This window comes from Condylostylus longicornis, unplaced genomic scaffold (assembly GCF_029603195.1).
Source record: "Condylostylus longicornis isolate FDR11 unplaced genomic scaffold, ASM2960319v2 ptg000004l, whole genome shotgun sequence".
NCBI lineage: Eukaryota > Metazoa > Arthropoda > Insecta > Diptera > Dolichopodidae > Condylostylus > Condylostylus longicornis.
In genome coordinates, this window is record NW_026577973.1 from 21,485,594 (window position 1) to 21,507,702 (window position 22,109).

Consider the following 22,109-nt stretch of genomic DNA (forward strand, 5'->3'; position numbering starts at 1 on the left):
CTTTATGAAATTTAATATTTTCGTTTCATTTTATACAAAAATAAAATAGCTGCTCCTGCCATCATTGTGATTTCATGGGCTATTCCTAGATCCATTGTATCATCGAGTGAGGAATCTAACGACTTGGTAATTGTATAGCAATAGTTCTATTAACCTACTAAAAGTGCTTCTTTTTTAAAAGTTTTAATTTAAAAAACTGTTTCGTTTTTAGGCTCATTTAAAATTAGCAATTGAATGTCCATGGATGAAAGAGTCTGAAATTGATTGGATATTTAAGGGTCCTATTATAGCTGCACTAATTTTAAATTTATTATTCTTATTAAGAATTATGTGGGTATGTATACAAAATAATATTTATAAAATTATAATATTAAAAATAAATATGAATTTTTAAATAATGGGAATTGTTTATTTTCTCAAATACTGAAAATTCTATTAAATTTCATTGCTTAATTATTACCGACCGTATAAATTAGGTTATGTTGTGACATCAAATTTCATATATGCGGCGGAAATGTGCTTCTCCACGCTAAGGAAACGTAAATAAATTATTTTCGGAGTGATGTCAGGCTGTCTGTTTGTTTGTCCGCTCGTCTCTCTGTCAGTCTATCTGTCTGTGCAGTCGCTTTCCTTAAGGTCAGCTGAACCGATTTTCACGAAAATTTATGTCTGAATTTACTTTGAACATGTGAGTGTATAATCAAATTTTAAGCTGTGTCAAGACTCTGGAACAGAACTTTGGTCTTAATGTAAAGAATTACTAAGAAAATAGTCAGCGGATTTAAGTGTAATAATTTTATAGTGTGCCTGTTCACATTACATTTATATTAAACTTTTGCATTATTATTGCTTTCTTATTACTAAACTTTCGTGACATAAAAATGCAGGACAAAAAACTTTATCATTTTTTAAATTTTTGTATATTCTTAATCCTTACTTTCAACTTTCTCCTAAAACAATTTTAATAATGCATGATATAATCAATTGTAGAGCTAAATGCGATTCAAGAACCAATTTTAAACAATATTTTCTGTTTAGTTCTCCAAAATATTAAAAATTTTCTTTTTTTCCTAAATCTTAATTTTTCTAAAACTGAACCGCCTTAATTCAAACACTTCGTTTCGACGAGAATTCCAACTGGGTTATATGTAATTAGGAGCACAATTTTCTTATTATTAAAATTTATCAAAACATAATTGAAATATAAATTATATTTTTTAATTAAAACTCATTCTATGTCAACATTATGTATATATGTACGTATAAACACAATGCTATATATTTTCACGATTTTTTAAAACTTTTAATGTACACCTTATACAGAACAAGTTCAAAAATTATTCTGGAGAAATTTAAGATAAAATTTAACCCAAAATAATGACACTAAATAAACTTATAGAATTTTTTAAATATTTGTAATATCCTTGTATAACAAGTAAAGTAAACATTTTTCGAAAAGGAGCAACGAAATGAAAATAAATAAGAATGAATAATAAAAGAAAAAGAAATTTTAAATATTAAATTTTTTTGTAAAATAAAAATTATTTACTCAATTTCGTCTTGTTTCACCTTTTTTAATAATTTATTTAAAACAAAAAATGAATTTTTTAATAACTGTCTTTCTCATTTTTAACTAAAATATGGCGTTGTTGTGTTTCGCATTACAATAACTCGACTATTTAATTTTTTATTCGGCTATTACATAATGAAAATATAAAAGAGAAATCGACCAATTTGTAAAGTCAATTACCTCAACAAATACGTTGTCAAATTTCAAAAGTGGCATTGAGGAATTTTTAAACAAAACAATATTGTTTAGTACAACGTACCTTAAGTGTTGTACACCTAAATTAACACGAAAAATTTTAAGTTCAATCTGGACGAAGACTCAATATAAAATGTGTTTACCAATATAAATTTTGAGAGCAACTAGCCGTATGCCGCGTTAATTTAGATTCAGCAACAATGATTTCCAATTTGAATGCAACCGTCGCAGTTTGTCAATAATTGTAATTAAACTATTTAAGAAAAGTCAGCATTGCGAATTCGGAAAAGCCAAAAAATATTAAATTGTCCAAACGGCTAATTTTTGTTTAAAGAAAGAAAAAATCGGTTTAATTTTCCTTTTTAAATAACAAACTCTCTCAAATGAGAAAATTATTAAGCATATACATATCGTCGGCAAAACTGTGATACCACGAAAGCGCAAATATTTCCAAAAGTACTTTATCAATTTTTTGTTTATGATATCACAAACAGTCCATGTTTAAAATTTACGAAACAGTAAAAACTAATAAATAATTACATATTCTTTAAATAATTTTCATATTTTGATAAATTTGTTTGACATTTCCTAAACAGAAAATTGGTAAAGTACTTTTGGAAATATTTGCACTTACGTGGTATCACAGTTTTGCCGACGATATGTAAATACAGTGACTTCAAAATTACTTTAATATATTGAAACAAAATTCAGCAAATGCAACTCATGAACTGATTTCTTTATTAATACTGGCTGTTACTGAAATTTATAAATAATTCAAATTCTTGTTTAATGTGAAAACAAATCTTTTCCAAAAATATATATTTTTCATAATTTCGAAAAAAAAAATAAATAAATCCTTTTATAAGAATCACATTATAAAGTCATCTTTTTCTGGAAAAAATTAAAAAACAAAAATAAAAATAAACAAATATTTAAACCTGTTTTTCTCATTAAAAAAAACAATATCTAAATATTCTTATGTATATATACATATATAACAGGTTCTTATAACAAAACTTCGTTCAGCAAATACCATAGAAACAAGACAGTATCGTAAAGCTGCTAAAGCTTTACTAGTATTGATACCACTTTTTGGAATTACTTATTTAGTTGTTTTATGGGGACCAGATCAAGGTGTTATAGGAAGTATTTTTCAAATCGTAAGAGCATTATTGATAAGTACACAGGTAAATAAAAATTTTTTTGTAAAAAACAGAAAACTCAACGATAAACAAATAATTTTTCTTCTCTTTGTTTTCTGCTTTTTACCCTTATTTTTTAAACTTTTATCCTTATTAAATCTTGTTGATGTTTTTTTTTTTGTTTCGTTTCTATATCAGGGATTTTCAGTATCTTTACTTTACTGTTTTTTAAATTCTGAAGTGAGAAGTGCACTACGTCATCAGTTGAATCGATGGCAAGAACAAAGAGATATACGTATTGGACAAATGCGTCAAAGTAGAAGGTAAGATATAAAATATTTTAAATGTTTTTCAAGGATAATAATTAAATTTTTATTTAAGTATTGTGTATGTTTGCAAGTACAGTTAAAAAGTTGTTTTTTTTTTTAATTTTTCTTAAACAAAAAGATGAAAAACATTTTGTTCTCATACAAAAATATCACAAAAAAAAAACATTTTCTTTTGGTTTTTTGAAATTGTTTTACTCATAAAGTTTTTCTACAAAAATTTGTGTACCTTTCAAAATATTCAAAATTAAATTCACATCTTGTTTGAAAAATTAATCATTTTTAAAAAGCTCTTCTCAATTGGAAAAAAAAGATATAAAACGGTGTAAAAATTTTTGAATACCTTAAACCTTATAATAGGTTTTCATATGGTTTTTATTTTCCGGAGCGTTCAAAGCAGTATCAAACAAAGCAATATTATTTTGACAAGTAAAAGGAGAGCAATATCCAGCACGCAATACAATTGCTATGCATGCATTCTTCCTTCCAATTTACTCAATGGGCGACCGCCTTTTTTAACGCGACAAATCAGGAATAAAGAAATTAGTTTTTTCATATTGGTATACGTAGCCGTTTTAAAATTAGGCAGATATGAAAAAGAGGGTTTAGTTTAGAGCAATGGGCTTTTTTTCTCATTTTATGATATAATGGTCTCCGCTGTGACACTGGGTCTCATTAATATTGTGTCGTCACGCATTTTTTGTCAAGAACCAAGACAATGGTTCAGTTTCTGATAACCCAAGTTAAAAATAAGGCGCGAAAATATCTTAACTATATCACAACAAAATCGAAAAAGAATAAGATAAACTCAAAAACTTCATATAAATTAAATAATTGTCAGCTTTTGAAAATTTCGTTTCTTCTTTTTTTGTAACTGTTTTGAATAATTGTATCGGAACTCCTCTATTATTTATTCAAAGAAAAGAACTCATTTAATTTCATATTTGTTTATGTATTTTTACCTATAATTTCCTGAAAAGATGAACGTACTCAGAAAATTGTATTTGTTAAAATCCTGTATCTATACAAAGAAAATTTTCATTTATCTTTACATCCGCTTTAAAAACCGTTGGCATTGAAATATTATTAAAACAGAAAATCTAGCAGGATATTTAGATTCTAAAAATTATTATACCACTAACACTACATATAACAAAAGTAAAAAAAAGCAATATTTTGTTTCTGGGATAAAATCATTTTCCCGAAAAATATTGAAAGAGTGTGGTGTAAATTCCATTCCACATAAAATTATGACAATGAAATTTAAAAAAGTGCAGACAAAACTTCTTATTTATCTTCTATACACTAGTCCGGAAATAAAAAATTTCTTACTTACGTTTTTATATTTAATAAGAAATTTTAAACTTAATTTTTGCTATACAAACCTACTAAAGAAAATTCTTTAATAATTTATATTAGAAAATTTAATATTTTCCCCGTCCTATAATTCAAGAAAATTTTATTCTTTTATTGAAAAACAAAAGTAGATTTTTAATATAAATTTACATTTTCCCCGAAAATCTCTAGGAGGCTCTATATCTGTGACGTATTACAGATAATTTTCAAATAATATATTGTAGTCAAAATGAATAAAGCACGACATCCGTTCCGACCTGTACACAAATTGTTTTCAAATAACAATATAAAATCCCAGACATTATTATTTCTTTATGTAGTAGAAAATTGTAGCGGGTTAAGTAAATTTTGACACAAAATTGAGTTAATAGTTTCTTTGAAGTTGTCGGATTTATGTATTATATTATGTTTGATAATGTCGTATGTATGTATTGTATATCAATAATAAGAGCAAAATTTGAGTTAATTTGGCCCATTCTATATGATGCTTTATACAAAATTTTCTTATGCGAAAAAACTAAGTATTTTTTATAATATTAGACAATGTTATTAAGAGTCGATTAAACATTTTCAAGACCAAGCAAAAAATAACATAATTGTACATTAAGTAATCGAGTAAACAATAATTATTGACCTAAAATCTTCCAACTCTATTCTACCAAAGTTCCTTACGTTGAATTCTTTTTTAAATATTCAAATCAAATTTACTCGAATTTACTTATTTTGACTTAGCCAATTTTTTTTTATCGCCAAGAGGTTTTACGGCAATTCCTTTAACATTTAAAAAATAAATTTCCAAATTTTTTCATAAAAACGGAAAAACAAAAATTTTTATTATTTTAAACAAATAAATTAAGACTTCCGTTCTATAATGATAAAGAAATTTTTTTTAAAGAATCGATTGGCAAAAGCAAACCTTGAATTTTTCTTTTTATCCTGAAATAAAAAAAGAGAAAATATGAAAAGTAAAATGATATAGCGAACTTAAGAAAAATAAAATCTGATGTGGTCAGCACATATCCGACCGCGATGTGTATTGCCTAGTTAAATGAAAGTGTTACAGAATATTACAAAAAGGTCTGTTAAATACTTCTTTTCAATTTTTAGGACATTATAGCAAGCTTATAGTTAACATACCTATAGAAAAATGTAAATTTGGCTCTTAGTAGAGTTTTGCTCTGTGACACCCGAATTTACTGAAATGCTCGCCAGTTATTTCCGGAAACAACCAGAACTCAAATATCAAATTTCAAGAAATTCCATTAATTTGAAATTTGATATTTCAAATGAATGGAATTTCTTGTTAATGGAAATTAATGGAATAATGGAATGTTGAAAAATATAAAATCGGCCCCCGCAAATCAGTTTTCGAGCCCTGATAAACTTACATATAAAATTTCATTAAAATCGGTTCAGCCGAACTTGAGATACACTCGTGCACAAACAGACCGACAGACCGACAGGTTGCTAAAAATAGTTTACTTACACTTCCCTACTATGGAGAAGTGCATTCCCACCGAAAACTCGATATACAAAATTTGTTGCCATCACATAAACTACCTATTGTATACACAATACGGTCGGTAAAAAATATATTCAAAAACAATATGGTTGTATTATTAAAAATTAAATTTATTGTCAATAAAAAAATCTAAAAATATGATATTCACCTTAAATACTCAAAAGTTTCATATTAAATGTGAATTATGAAAGAAAACTCTATACCACAAAGTCGTATATAAGCGTAAAACATTCCGTTTCCTCCCTAAATCTCAACTATAATTTAAACTCAACTACAATATAGAATTTATTATTTATTCCTATTACATGTACGACAGAATTTTAGGGTACCTAAAGTAAAAGTATATATATATAAACTTTTCTATATAATTAAAAACTCTACACAGTTGAAAACAATCTTAAGAACCGCCACCGCATGTATAAATTAAATTTTCTTAAAACGTTCTTTTAAAATATCCTTAGGGGGAAATTTAATTTTCATATTGAGCTATTTAAACATGGTAAAATTGAAAAAGAAATTTCTTGCAAACGTTTTTTATTAACACAGACACACTTATACAATAACGCTTTGTGTGTGAGTTTCGATTCATAAAAGTTAAAATATGATTACAATGCAAATGTCAGGGATGATACTACATTTTTCTAAGCTTAAAAGTACCTTTTCTTGAATAGAATGTGTTTCTATGCAAGTACTTGAATTTCTCTTAAAAGAACTTTGAAAATATGAACTGCGAAATTTTTCATAATTGTGTTACTCTTTTAAAATTTGTATAGCTAGCAACATTAACAATTAGCAGTCAAATTAGCAGTCAGTTCACGTTTTTAGTATATTTTCTATAATTTTCTGAATTTTTTGAACTTCAGCTCTGAACCGTATTTTATTTTAAGTACATAATTTATAATATAACGTAAATTAAATAGGAAACGAAATTTTTGAATAAATTATGAATTTCATAATTTGATATTTTAATTAGACTTAATTAATGGCAATAATTTGTACAAAAAGAATTCAGACACCCCAATTCCATTTAAATTTTCACACACATATGCCTAGTTTTACTAAATGTATTGTATTTTAAAATAATTATGTATGTATGATTTGCTTATGTACTTATAATTCAATTACTTTTTATATAAATTCATTTGCTACTCTGTAAAATTTTATTTATTAATACTCGTAATTATATTCAAAAGCATGTTAATTTTATTATCACCTTTTAATGCTACTATCAATATTTTTGGAGACATTTATATTTTAATCCATAAATGGTAGCCGCAGGAATTTCTAAAATAAATTTATGAAAAATGTTTTCTTTATAAAATCAGAAAGTATTATAAATTTATTATTACGTCCATTATGGAAAATTAATTGATATAAATAAAAAAGTTTATATGCATACATAGCACACATACTTAAGTTAATAAGGTTAAGAAATTTGTGTAAAATTTTAAATTTTATGCGTAAAAGGAGGCATGTAGATTGGTTGTGAAATAAATAATTTGTATACATATATAGATATTTTTCAATTAATGAATTCATTATGACCGGCCAAATGAATAAAATTTGTGGCAAATTTAAAATTTTAGTGAATAACTTATCGAATGTAAATTCTGTTCGAAACTCTAGTCAAACCAAAATATTTTTAGTAAACAAACTATATTTTGAAGTTATAATAACGTAATTTTTGGATGTCTTGAAATAAGCACATCTTGGATCAGGTAACTTAAATAATTCTCGATTCACGATCTTTGGATAATGGATAAATTAATTGACTACATTATAAAATAAGGATTGTTTGTAATTCTTCGAACACTTAGATTTTTATGAATATTTCGATTACATCGATAACTCAAAACATAAATTGAGCTAAACTCACCAAATTTTCAGATATGATTTGTAATAGGAAATGCCGGAAACCTATTTAAATTGGATGTGACTTTGGCAGTGATTCGAATAAAGATGCCCTAAAATTTCAAAACTTATTTGAATATATCCCAGAAATTATAGAACATGCAGCATTAAAATTTTGCACAACCAAATGTTTAATAAGACTCTTATACTTGATAAAACTATTTGAAATTTCTTATATTTGGCTTAATATTCTAATATGGCCATATTATTTTCAATAAAAGTCTTCAAGATCGTATGAGTCTATATGGTAGCTGCCAGTATATATAAAACACTATATATATAAAAAAACCAGGAGCACAACACTTTAAATCATTCATTCACACGATAAAGAGTCGACACGGTCAACTCTACCCATTCTCGTTTAGTCTATTTCCTTGCATAATAATATTTTCATCGCTAAAGCCAAGACATCTCAATCCCAAATTAATTCAAAACTCATTTAAATAAAATTTATTAAGAAAATTAATTTTTATTTTGAAAACCAGAATTTTAAATACTCATAATATATAAATTTCATATCCCACTCATTTATGCTTCAATATCCTATGATAAAATGGTTCTTGGAACTGGATTCATAAAAATATCAAAATATTTTAAATTCAAATATTTCATTTTCGTGTGCGGAACACCCAAACAACACAATATTCAATAAATCCCGAACGAATGATAGAAAACGTTTTTTTTTTTAATTCTCTTTTTGTGGAAAATTCAATTAAATTCCGAATTGAGGATACGCATTGAAATCTTGTAACTCGTAGTGTATAGAAAATATTTTAATTTTTTTTTTGTTAATATTTTATTCATAACATAAAAATTAAAAATATGTATAAAAAAAGAAGAAAAAAAACAAATAGAAAAAGTTATTCAATATTTCAATGTACTCGGCAGTGCTATTAAAAAAAAAATCCGAAAAAGTAAGACTAGGAGACTGGATGATTTTTCTTAATTGATTTCTCTTAGGCGATTCTTTTCTATCACCAGATGGATTTTTATAAAAGGACGGTCTGAAAAAAAGGATAATCGCAGCTGCTTTCTATTTTATTCTCTTAAATTCTCTTTTATACCCCGAAAATTTATTTTTTTTTCCATTTTCTATATGAATTTTATAAAAAAAATAAATAAAACCATAACTTTTTAGCATACACATACATACAATACTACACATCACATATACATGTATTTTCCAATCATGTTCATACCAATGAACTCATATATGTTTATAAATCTGTTGATTGTATGTATAATTTGATTTATAAATAATAAAATGTATATGAGTTTCATACAGATAATCAGGGGTGAACAGTAATTAGATCAGTGGGGTTTATGTGAAATCAGTCAAAAATAGTAGATCCTTTTTTTTATTGAAAATTTTATTTTCCAAAATTTGGTATTATGTTTGGCTTTTATAACTACTTATATGCCGCATTGAAGTTGGCTTTAATTAGGACAAAAGAATGCAATAAATTATATATATGCCGAAGTACACTGATCATAAAAGCCAACAATTGAGTATCACAATTATCAGCCTGTTTTGACAATTAACTCCTTCGTAAGCTTAATGTAAGTAAAAAAAACAAACGTACCCTACTACAACACAAAAATGTAAAATTTTTTGCTTATGTTTTTTAAGAAAATCATCCCCTTAGATTGAAATCTTCTTTCCGCGTTAAGCCTGAGACAATCTCAAGAAAAAAATTGAAAGGGAAACGTCGGAACTACAAGGGAGTCGCCTAGAGTTGCAGCATACCACCGTTGCAGTTGGGTTTGGATTCTGTGTGGAGGGAAAAGACTTTGATAAATTGAGATCTCTGATTAACAGTAGAAGCGGTTTCGTGGTGTTGAATTCATTGAAAGGATAGGTCTCAGAGGAGTACTCGATAGGCGCCACATCTGCACTTAGACGAAGCGCAGTAGAACCATGGAACCTTCTAAACATTTTCTTCTATGAAATCTTCACTTTTTATCCCTTAATCCTCTCATATACGTACTTAGATATTCTGAATTGCACATGTTTAAGCAATTCAACAATATTTTAATATAATTCATAATATGAATAATATTGAATAATGAAAAAGAAAGAAAAACTTCTATTAAGAAACAATAATTTAAAATTATTGGCATTTTTATGGTGATTTGCCATGTGACACATAACTTGAATTTAAATATGGAGGAGAGCAATACAAGAAAAATTTCATATTTATGTGCTTAATATTTAACCATTTCTTCAGTACAACAATGTTTTTTTTTAATACGAATTTTGATTATAACTTGTAAAACTTTTTCAAGGATAATTTTATTATTCATTTTTCACATTTAATAAAATTTCACACCTAAACATACTTTTTTCTTATAACATGCTCTAGTTGTGTATGTAAAATTTTGCTTTATTTTTACAAAATTTTTTTATTAAAATATGAGTTAAATAAATTTATATGATAAATTCGTAAGACGTCATTGGTGTTAGGGTGGGTAATGCTATTTTTAATATCTTAATTTAAAGTGAAAGGGTATCTAAAATCCTAATAAAGTTGTGGGTTTTAAGAGTGTTACGGGTGAATTTTGAAGAATGACATATATACTTTAGGATATACATTGAAAACACCAACATCCATATTACGATTTATTAACGTTTTTAACGATTATAACGGTGTACAAATATAACTACTTGTAAATAATTGTACAAGCAGATTTATATTTAAATTATAATAATTTATATTTAAAGACGAAACAGAATGAAAAATTGGAAAATTAAATCTGAAGAATATTCATTCCACTTCTAGTCAATAACAAAATAAAAACTCGGTCAACACAGGTGAATGCAGTTTAGTGCAACTTATTCTTATAATTCACGTTCTAATTCAAAACGCAGTGGCTCATTTCAACTCAACATTTTCATTTGCAATTGAAATAATCGGTATATAAACTACCGAAGGCTAAAGCTTTACAACAATCTTTAACCTATGACATACTTGTAATATGACCCACAAGGTAAAATTCAACAAAACTTACTTGCATCTTTTTTATTAAACCTAAGCAATCGATATTCTACTCAATACAAAAATGAACATACAACATGCACTTTCGATGTCTTACCCACCCTGTTCATTTATATTTGTTATCCTAATGACTTTATCTAAATAATAAATAATGCTCTAAATTTAATATTTAAGATTTATGTGTAAAATTTGGCAATGAATAATAATGACTTTTAATGTTGTAAATATTTAGGGTCCTTTAAAAGTAATTCAAAATGAGTAATACAAGCAATTTATTGTAATAGGCTAACCCTAATGCAACAATAATACTCTTATAAAAATACTTTTTGTTTTTACTTTTTTTTTGGTATAAAAAAAATTTTCAAGTATTTACCGAACTCTGCTTTTTTTCTCTTTACTTTTGTTTTATTTTTCAAAGATTTTATTTTATTTTAAAAATTTTACAAATAGACTTCATTAAAATTTGATGACATTTGAATTTAAACCCTAAGAATAAAAATCATAACCTACAGAAGTAAGTTTGACTAATCGTTTGTAATTTGCATACATAATTTAACAAAAACCTTAAATTTATAAGAGATTAAATCTTCGAAATTCTAACATATTTATCTGTATGACTTTTTATTACATGTAAACCGTTGTATTGTATTATATCTATATAATACATTCAAGAAAAACGAAAGGAAAAACAAAAATTATAGGGAATAAATTCAGATCAAGAGTTTTCATTGTAGCACATTTCCCTTTAAAAAGCGAAAATAGCTACTGTCGTTAAATTGCTTTTATTAAAAAACAAAATATATTCATTAAATTTTGCTTATTACATTTAAGCTTTTACATTCAAGCTTATAGGCCTGTAATTTCGAAAACTCAAGGCGTCGATTACTCAAATTTACAAGTTATAAGCAAACATCTAAAACTTACAGTTCATGTTTTCATGCAATATTTAACTTACCAAAATTTTAACAGAAATGCACTTTTTCGTGTTGGATCAATTCAAAACAACTATTTTTAGTAAATTACCGGAGATTGAGTAAGCAATTGCTTCGGTTCGGTCGCTATAACTATCCTTTTATTAAGAGCCAAATTTGAAATTTTGACCATTTTTGAGAAAGTAGTCAAAAATCAGCAAAATATCTAACTAACCTATTAAGAAAATCAGATTTCAGAAAGTTAATTTCCAGTTATAGAATGAAATAGTTAAAATATAAAAGAATTTCATTGAAACTTTTATAATATTATAAGTATAAAAAGTATAAAAAAATGCAGTCTATTTTTCGCTACCCATATGAGGTTGTATGCTCCTCTATTTTCGGTTCTTTTCTTCCCCCGAATTTATAAATTATGTCCCTAAATTTTACAACACAAATACAATTTCATTCGCACCCCAGGTTTCGTATCTAAAAACAATTTTTACAATACCATATTGCTCCAAAATTTTTATATACGACGATTTCTTAAATCACTTTCACAATAGATACTTCAAATTTTGAAATTTATATCTGCCTATTGAATATTAGTATTTTTATATATCATTAATTTGCTTTCCACCTGTTTTCTTGGTAAGTCATTTAATTCAATTTTTCATCATAACTTCCATTTACCGCAACTTAAATACATAGTAAATTTACGATTAAACAGTTAACTTAGTAAAATTTAGTTACGTCGCATAATAAAAAATTTCATGTCTATTGCAGGAATTTAATTTATGATTGTGGTTTTCGTGGAAACATTTTTTCAACTAAAATTACCAACTGTTATACATGTAGTTGCGCTTCTGTTGGTATAACAGAAACGTTTATGTACACAAAGTTTTTAAATGGAATAATATAAATGGCTGATTCTTGTGGTTATCTTTATACTTTCAAAAATCCTTTAAAACCAAAAACCTCAACTACCTATACCTTTTTTGTTATATTTATAGAAAATACAAGTAATTAATTTACGTCCGAGTAAATAAACTGTTAAAAGAAGATGTTTTCAAAACAAGAAAATATTTTTATTTATTTTGCATGTTCCTTGTTACTAAATTTTATTATTGTTGTTCTCATTCATACCGCACACGTACCCCTTATGTATGTTTGTATACTTACAAAATTTGTTTATTGATATTATACAATTTGTGGAAAATATTGTTTTTTTTTCACGCTCTTATTCATCTCCTTCTCTACAAAAATATTATTATTAATGATTTTTCTTTTCCTTTTGGTTTTGCTACACATTTTTTAACAATAAAAAATTTATTTATAGAATTTTTTAAACTGTCACCTACCTTCCTTATTTTATAATTTTCTTTCTTTTTTTCTCATTCATTGTTATCTTTATTATTGTTATAAAAATTCCATATTGCCATTAATCCAAACATTACCGTTAAAAGGATATAACACATATAAATATACATACGTGCATACATACAATAATAATTATGTAAATTTTTGCATGAAGAATTGATTAAAAATAAGCTTACAAAATTTTTTTGTAAAAAAAAATAAAATAAAAAAAAAACCTGATGTATTAGCAACCACAATTAACTTTTTTCAGGTACACAACAAAAAATTTGATAAAAATGAATGATGGTAACTCACCTGCAACGAAAATTGAGTGTACCAGGTAAGAGAATCAATAAAATAAAGTAAAAAAGAAACATTGAAAAAAAAAAGGATTTGATTTGTGTAAATGTGTTGTGTAATTAATTAAAAAAAAAAATTGTATACATTTTGACATATGTATGTGCACATGTATATTGTCGTACCCTTTTATATATTGCTCATTTACATGACCTTTTGCTTTACTTGATTTATAAAATTTAATCTACAATATGTTACCTCTACTTACATTATACTTATTTATAATGGCTTTTTCATTTAAATTTAAAAATGTTGCCGACAGCCATAGCATTTTATTTAAAAAGGAAATTATGTATTATGACAAAAATGTATTTTACAAATGTATTATGACAAAAATGTACATTCGCCCTTCAACAAATTTTCATCAGATCAAACATAATCCATGATCAATATTCGATATGTCAGCACTGCTTTATAGTAAATTCATGAGCTGCATTTTTTATTTATCATACAACTTCTTCTTGTTGGCCTATCCTACCTTCCTTAAACTAGCCTTATAAAATGCGGTTTTTACAACTCAATTATTTTTTAAAAATTTTCAATTTTAATTTTTATTAGCTAATTAAAGCGTGTACTTAATAATAATAATTATTCCATACTACTTACGTACATCTAATCATATTGAATTATAATGTAATTTGGTAACCTTAAATTTACTAAAATTCAATATATGGCAAGACTTTTCGATTTTTCTACGAATTTATATGAGAATACAAAAGAGAAAACAAATATAAAATTTTTTATAATTGTTTAAGGAATTTTTTTTGTTAATAACAATGTTACCAAAATAATTACTAGTATATTATATTCTCTTGTAAAGGATGAGGAACTTTAAGGAAATTTTTTTGTTAAAAATTATTCAAGAATTTGAAAAAAATCTTTAATATCGTACTGCAAAATATTAAAAAACCTAATCAAAAATTGTATTCTCCGTTTTTCCTCATGCTTTACATTTCATTTTTCGTCAGAGATCACTCCTATATAACAGTTGGGACAAACCACTGGTTTGTATTGTAGCACTTTTCCCTTAAACAAGTGAAAATACTGCTTTTAAATACAGTCTATGTATACCTATCACAGTATTAAAATTATTTTCATTCATATACAAAACTATTTCTAGGGTTGCATATATTTAGGATGAACGATCTATTCAGTCTTTGAAATAAAGCAAAAATTAATATAAAGTGTGGGTTAACATAATGCTCGATTTTAAGGGTTAATTGTGTGAGTTAAGAAAAATAATTATATTTTTTAATGTCATGGAATTTACCGTTAGCTTTTTGTGTTTATAGAAATTTGAAAAAGCTTGCGGTTTCGAAAATATAAGATGTCAAAAATTCAAATTTTACAAATTTTAAGAGGCGATAACTTGAGAGGGGGTGGAGATGAAAAAAAATCTTCCTCTAACGAAATAAACTATTTATTAGTGTCTAAAAGCTGTAAACTTCAGACTCCTCCAACTAGATGTTAGATAACGGTAAATTTTAACTACCATTTTGTTTTTTTAAAGTTTAACTATAACATGCTGCTATAGGAGAAGCAAGTAACTGCCTTTCTGCGTTTACAAAATTTGAAAAATGCTTATTTACTGCTATAAATAAATAAAAAATGGCATTTGTAAGGTTTTGGAGTAGAAATAACTTGTAGAGGTGGGAGATATAGGTAAAAATTTTGTTCTACGGAAATAAGTTTCTAGTAAAGATCTGTGTACGTAATAAATTTCAGCTTTCTATCTTCAAGGGTGTAGAAGTTTTGTAAAAATGTCCACGGACGGACAGAGTAAAACTAATAAGCTTTTTTTTTAAATTTTTTGGAAAATTGCTAAATGATATTTGTAGCAAAAAGTAGCACTAAATTCTCTTTTATGTATAAAACTTTCGGAATTATTTTACCCAAATTTTACTTTATCTTGTAGTGGTTCACTCATTGTAAGTCACATTAGATTGGTCTTTACGATAAAATAATTTTAAATAATTGCATAAGAGTCTGAGAATATTCTATTTCCGACCGATTCGAAGTTTATAATGGTGTATAACACATACAAAAGTACTATATTAAATTACAACAGTCATCTTTACATATTTTGCAATATAAATTTTGTTCAAAAATCATTAAAATTGTTTATGGCTTAAATAAAATTTTATTTTTACATTCCATACACATTTTTTTATTTGAAAATAAAAATAAAGGGATAGCCATTAATAATGTTTTTTTATGAAAACTTAAATAAAATATTTTAAGACAAAAAAAAAACAAAAATAAAATAAATGAAAATCTCATAAAATTTTCCTCATCTCTTTTCCTTAATTTGAAAAAGACAAAAACGTCAAAAAGACTTATTTACGTAAATCTTTAATTCGAAAATCCTTGAAAAAATATTGAAACAAAATAAGATCTTCTAATTTAACTATCTAGTGGAAAAAACAAAAAAAAAACTAATGCTCAGCCAGTCGTTTCTAATTAATTTTACATAAATTAAATATTAAATCAAAGATTTTTTCTCTTAACAACCCTCACCTTAAGCCTCTAATAAACAAACTCTTACCAAAAAAAAATCATCATAAATCATTATCGATTTTTAATTTACCGAAAATTAAAATCATTTTTGTACTCATATTTTCACCATATCCGAAACTGTGAAAAAATTTCAATGAAATTCAAAAAAAAATCATCAATTTTAATAAGATTAATAGGATTAGAAAGTAAAATTTTAAAAGGATTAAACTTTAGTATTTAAATTTACCTATTCCAATTAATATGAGGCATTCAACATAATTTTTATGATCTTTTAGCAAATAATTTTAGAAAAGCAATTATAGTCAATTGAGTCAACGGAACAATATAAAAAGAATTAAAACCGATAAAAAACTTCTCATAAACCTCTTTACAGAGCTGGAAACTACAAAAATATATAATAAAAAAGATGTAAAATTGCATATTATGTGATATTTTGAGGAAAAATTTCAACCCTCTATAAAATTGCAGCTTTTTATCTCAAAGAACGTGTAAAAATAACTTTTGTTAGCAGAAGTGCGAGAAAATAGTGGAGCTAATAAGTATTTCGTTTTCGAAATTTGTTGGATATTTTATATAATAGACAGAATATAATATTTGGCATTTTGAAATTATAAACTTTATCTTCAGAGTAAATTTTCAGAGTTCAGTTTGAATAAATTTTTTAAGTAATTTTGATTTACTCTGTGCCAAAAAGTATACATTCATTCCTACTTATACAGACAATTAGAACGGAATGCATACTTTCTGGTGTAACTGTATGTATTCTAATTAAATATTTTATAAAAAGCTTAAATAACGGAAATACTTAGAAATTTTAAGTAGAATATCAAATATAATATTATTAAATTACTACAATTTTAAACAGAAATTATTTCATACCAAATATTAATAAATCCGATTATAAGTTCAACCTTTACTTAAAACAAAAAATACTCATTTGATTTTCATTCAAAGATTAATCCGAACGTACATAAATTAATATTAATTTCGAAATTTCAATGTTACTAGTAGAATTTTTCTTTGTTGCTGTGAATAATTAATTTAGTGAAATTTTCAGAATTAAAATTTAGTTATATGGTTTCGAATGATCTTCTATACAGTAATGTTTAACTTGTAATAGCCGTTATGAAAAGAAATATATTCTAATATTTTATTCCCACATTTAAAACAAAATAAATAAACGGTAATGAGGCCCACTTGAAGTGAGCAAGTAATTATGTCATTAGTGTTACATAAATAATATAATCGTAAAACGAAATCAGCGAAATATTTTGAAATTTATAATTAAAAAAAATTAATTAAGAATTTAAAATTGTTCTTCAACTATTTAGGAAATGCATTTTTTATATTGCACCAATTAATTATTATGTGAATCCAATTAACAATATTAATATATTACAGAGCTTTAGAATTTAATCAATCGTTTATGATTTTAATTATCGCACTCATTAAATATTCAGTTTTTAATTGAGTTTCTAATTATCTTTTTAATTCCCTTTCTCTTTCATTTAAGGATTTATTGGGAAAGTTTTTAAAATATATATTAAATTTTCCTACATTAAAGTCCAACATCTTATCCTTTCATTTAATATTCCTTTTTATGTAAAATAATTATGATTTTTCCGTATTTGATTTAAAAAAAAAAATCAATAGCAAAGAATTTTATTTTTTAGTTTTACAATAAAAATTTTAATTACAAAGCCTCTAAATGAGCGTTATAACACAATGATATTTAATTTCAAAACTCTCTGTAGAAAAAAAATAATATGTTAAAAACTTGTTGTTGTAATAAAACAAATAAAAACATTTCAATTGATCTTAACCGACTAAATTATACCTCACGCCTTCACAATGTGACTAAAACTAATTTTTAAAGTATTTAAAATTAGCTTTTAGAATTGTATGAAAGCTATTCAAACTGGTCAGGCTATTCCACAAAAAACTTTAAGGATATACCGGAACTGCAATTATAGTCAGATATATTGGCAGTAATGCAACTAACTTTATTATTTTGATTTGCTGTTATTTGAATTGATAAAATGGCAATATCAACCGTCTTTGACTGAAAAGAAACAATTTGGCAAAGTTTGGTGGTGTTTGATTTATTCGTTTTTCAGTCATCGTGCGATCGAATGGACGGACATGTCCAAATCAATGCAGAATTTTACTGTCTAATGTCTTCTTCAAGTTGTCAGATTAATTAAAAAATTATGAAAATTTTCAAAGAAAAGAAAAATCTTAGTTATTTAAATTAACTTAAATGCCCTAAATTATCTCCTGTTATCCTTGTAATTAAAATTGTCAAAAGAAAATGTAAATTTTTTTTTTATTGAAAACGAATAGATTTTTACTAATTTTTATATTTCAAAATTTGATTCAATTAAAATAACGAGAAAAACTAGAGTTGACCGTGTCTACTCTGTGATACCCGTACGAATTTGTTACTCTATGTGGAAATAAATATGTCATAGCTGATTAATGGACAGACTATGATTTTAAGGTGCCAAATTGATTTATGCAAAATTTCAGTACTGTTTTTCCAATATTTTCTAAGATAAGGTTACAAAACTACTATCGAAGTTATAAGGCAGGTACCAGAAATAGCCAAGCAATTTCAATGAATTTTATCAAACACATTGACCCTATTAATATAGTCGCTTGTATGAAATTTCAATACCACAGCTCTTATAGTTTCTAAGATATACACAAATAAATTTTGAAGTTGTACGGCAGCTACCCGAACCGGTAGCCCAATCATATCCAATTTGAATAGGGTTTTGACAATTACTATAATAAATCATTTGTGAAAATTTGGTGAACTGAGCTCAATTAGTTTTTGAGTTGTCGTTGGTACGGACGGACGGACAGACAAATTTAAATCGATCTATATCTCAGATCATTATTTCTTAATGTTACTAGCGATAAGGCAAATTTAGTATACCCTTCGAACATACGTTCGTACAGGTATAATAATAATTTAAATCTCGTTGGCCATAATAGAAAACCATTGGTTACAACAGTTTCTACTAACTTAAATTTCTTTCTATATTAACTAATTTCAAAGTTGTATTGAATTTAGAAACTAATTCAGAGATATTTTATATTTTGTAGATAAAGTCACAGTTGACATTTTACTTCAAGTATACTATAGAAAATGTGAATGGTATGTATGGTATGAAGTGAAATGTAAACACATGAATAAAATCGGTTATTGCATGCATTCAGAGTTAATTTTCAAATCTGCTGGTATAGTACAACTTTTAAGTCAAAATATCGAAAAGTGGTAAAGAATACTACCCCCTGCCTTTAAGAAAGAGCATTCAAACAACGATTAAAATAATAATTGAAATTAAATGCGAGACAAAAAAATATCAGTCAAGTAGCATACAAAATGGCAATTAAGTGAAATATCGTACAAATTTAAAAATGTGAAATTCGAAGACGAATTCATTTTGAAAATATCATTAAAATAATAACCAAAATAATAAGCTTCACGATAGTTTCATTTTGTATTTGTACCTAGATGAATTTGTTGATATTCAAAATTATGTTAATTTCCTCAATATCTCATACTCATCAATTTACCATTCTCTTATCGGAATTTAAAATAATTCATATATGATGATTAACAACATTTCGGATTTTAGAAAAGAAACCTATTCTATTTTTAAATTAATTAAAATATTTTAAATAATAAAAGGTTTTTTTGGGTAATAATAAATTGTAATATAGCCAAGTTTCAAATTTAATTAAATATGAAAAGCAATAAAAACAGTCTATGATAATTAAATGTTTTCAAGTTAATTTCTCATTCTCAAGGATTTTCATTTTACCTGAAGTGGAAAATTATTATTATTTTATATATGTAAGAAAATTTCTATTAATATTTATGTATGTATGTATGTAGTTATATGTGATTTTTATGGTAAAATCAAAACATGAAACGAATCCTTATGAAATTTTATTTAAAAACAAAAGAAATAATATAAATGTGTGTAAATAAAAAAATATTTACAATAAAAAAAATTAAAATAATTTTTCAAATAATTTATTTTGCGCTTTTTTTTACAATTTTTATTAATTAACAATTTTGCATACCTAATACAACGAATTATATTTACCAAAACAAAAACTTATTGCAAAGTCTTTATTAACTTTTGGGTACATGAAATGAAGTCATTAATAATTCAAAGAGGTTGAGTTTTTAAATTAAATTTATTTTGTAACTTAATTATAATCACGAAATTAATTATGATGATTTTCGTATATTATGTATAATTTATACAAATAAAAATACTAAAATGAAAACTGAAATAAAAAAAATTAATCCTTACGTGTTTGAATACAAAAATTTCAACAACTTATATTTTAATTATTAAAATCATTAACTTTGATTAGAATAGAAGTACTCTAAGTCATATTTTGAGAGTTTTAAAGGAGAGCGATAAAATGATATAAGAGAGTAAATTTCATGCTTATATTCGGAACTATTCTAAATTCCAATAGAATAGACCAGTCGTCGGCGAAGTGAGGCCCATGGACAACATGCGGCCCATCATTCTGCTTGCAAAAAAAAATATTCGATTGAGATTATTGAAATTTGAATAATAGATAATATCAATAGAAGCATATAAAATTCCATACAAATTTATTATTCTTGGTAGATAATGTAAAAAAATCGAGTGGCACATAACCTTTACTCACATAGTAAATATTTGTCTATAACCAACACAAGTTCGCCGACTGTTGAAATAGGCAGATATAACTTATTTCTGCAAGCTCTAAAAAACATGTTTTGGAAATTAATTTTACGTACTAGAACTCTTAAAGAGCATATATTGTCACAGCAACTGCAAACAAAGGACTAATGAACGAATGAAAAAACCCATTTTGCAGAAACATATAGGCTTAGAATTGTTCTGATCTAACATGATGAAATGATTGTTGTTCATGTTTATTTTGATAAAATAAAATGTTAAAAATGTAAATAAAATGTTAAACTTTAGATGATAGGTGTTGCCGCTGCAACAGAATTTTTATCATCTTTTTTGTCAAATATGACGGTTTGAAGAACATTTACACTCTTTTATTCTTTGTAGAATAAAAGAGTGTAAATTTTAAAATTTTCAATTAATTTTCAGCCAGTTAAAATAAGATAATAATATTTCTTATTAAATTATTTTATAAGAGACTCGACTCGTATAACTAAAAAACTAAGTGGGCTTCCTAATGTGTTGAATGAGTCGGCAATTTTCGGTCGAGGAGCCTCCAAGAACCCTCTAATCATAGTTTCTTCTAACATCTTTATCATTTAAGTTTCTTGGATTGAACTATTCCTCGATACGAACAAATTTAATCATATTCTTATACCCTTTAACATTTCAAGCCTTTTAAAAAATTATCTATACTTTCCTCCTTTGTCATAAAGCTTATATAGATTCATTTTATTCGGTAACATCAATTACATAAAAAATGAAATTCTTTATAAATTTTTTCAACAACTAGAAAATGGAAAAAATTATTTAGATCACATCTTTTATGATCTGTACATGTTTAAACAAATTTTCAAGATAACAACGTCTACACAATTTGTGCCTGTTGCCTTCGGACACATTTTTTTCTGTTTTTTTTTTATATATTTTGCATGTTTAACTTGAGTTTTTTTTTTATAGTAAATAATGTACGAGTATGTGACTTCACTATTTTATTTTCTACCCAAAAAATTTTTAGTTTTCAATTCCATTTTTTTTCTGTATTTCTTTTGTTTTCTTATAAAAATACAAACTCATTTGAATTTCTCTTACTCTTACTTACAATATCCTTTGACATCAAATGCTCTACATCAATTGAAAAAATTAGTAACACTGCTTAGTTTTCACTACTTTGGTAAAATAATTTTTGTAAAAATGAAAGGTGCTAATAAAATTAAAAGTATTCTTTTAATTTA

At 25.5% G+C, this 22,109-nt stretch overlaps 1 protein-coding gene across 2 annotated transcripts in view; it reads left to right on the top strand.

The window, feature by feature from the left end:
* LOC129610601 (diuretic hormone receptor-like) overlaps positions 1–22,109 on the top strand; it is a 101,228-nt gene that overhangs the window by 76,287 nt on the left and 2,832 nt on the right. The window contains exons 7-11 of one of the 2 annotated variants that reach the window (XM_055523216.1): positions 50–126; positions 212–334; positions 2,767–2,952; positions 3,106–3,230; positions 13,560–13,628. In XM_055523216.1, the coding sequence (XP_055379191.1) occupies positions 50–126; positions 212–334; positions 2,767–2,952; positions 3,106–3,230; positions 13,560–13,628 (580 nt within the window). The remainder of the gene's footprint in view (positions 1–49; positions 127–211; positions 335–2,766; positions 2,953–3,105; positions 3,231–13,559; positions 13,629–22,109) is intronic. The other variant, XM_055523224.1, reaches the window with a different exon arrangement.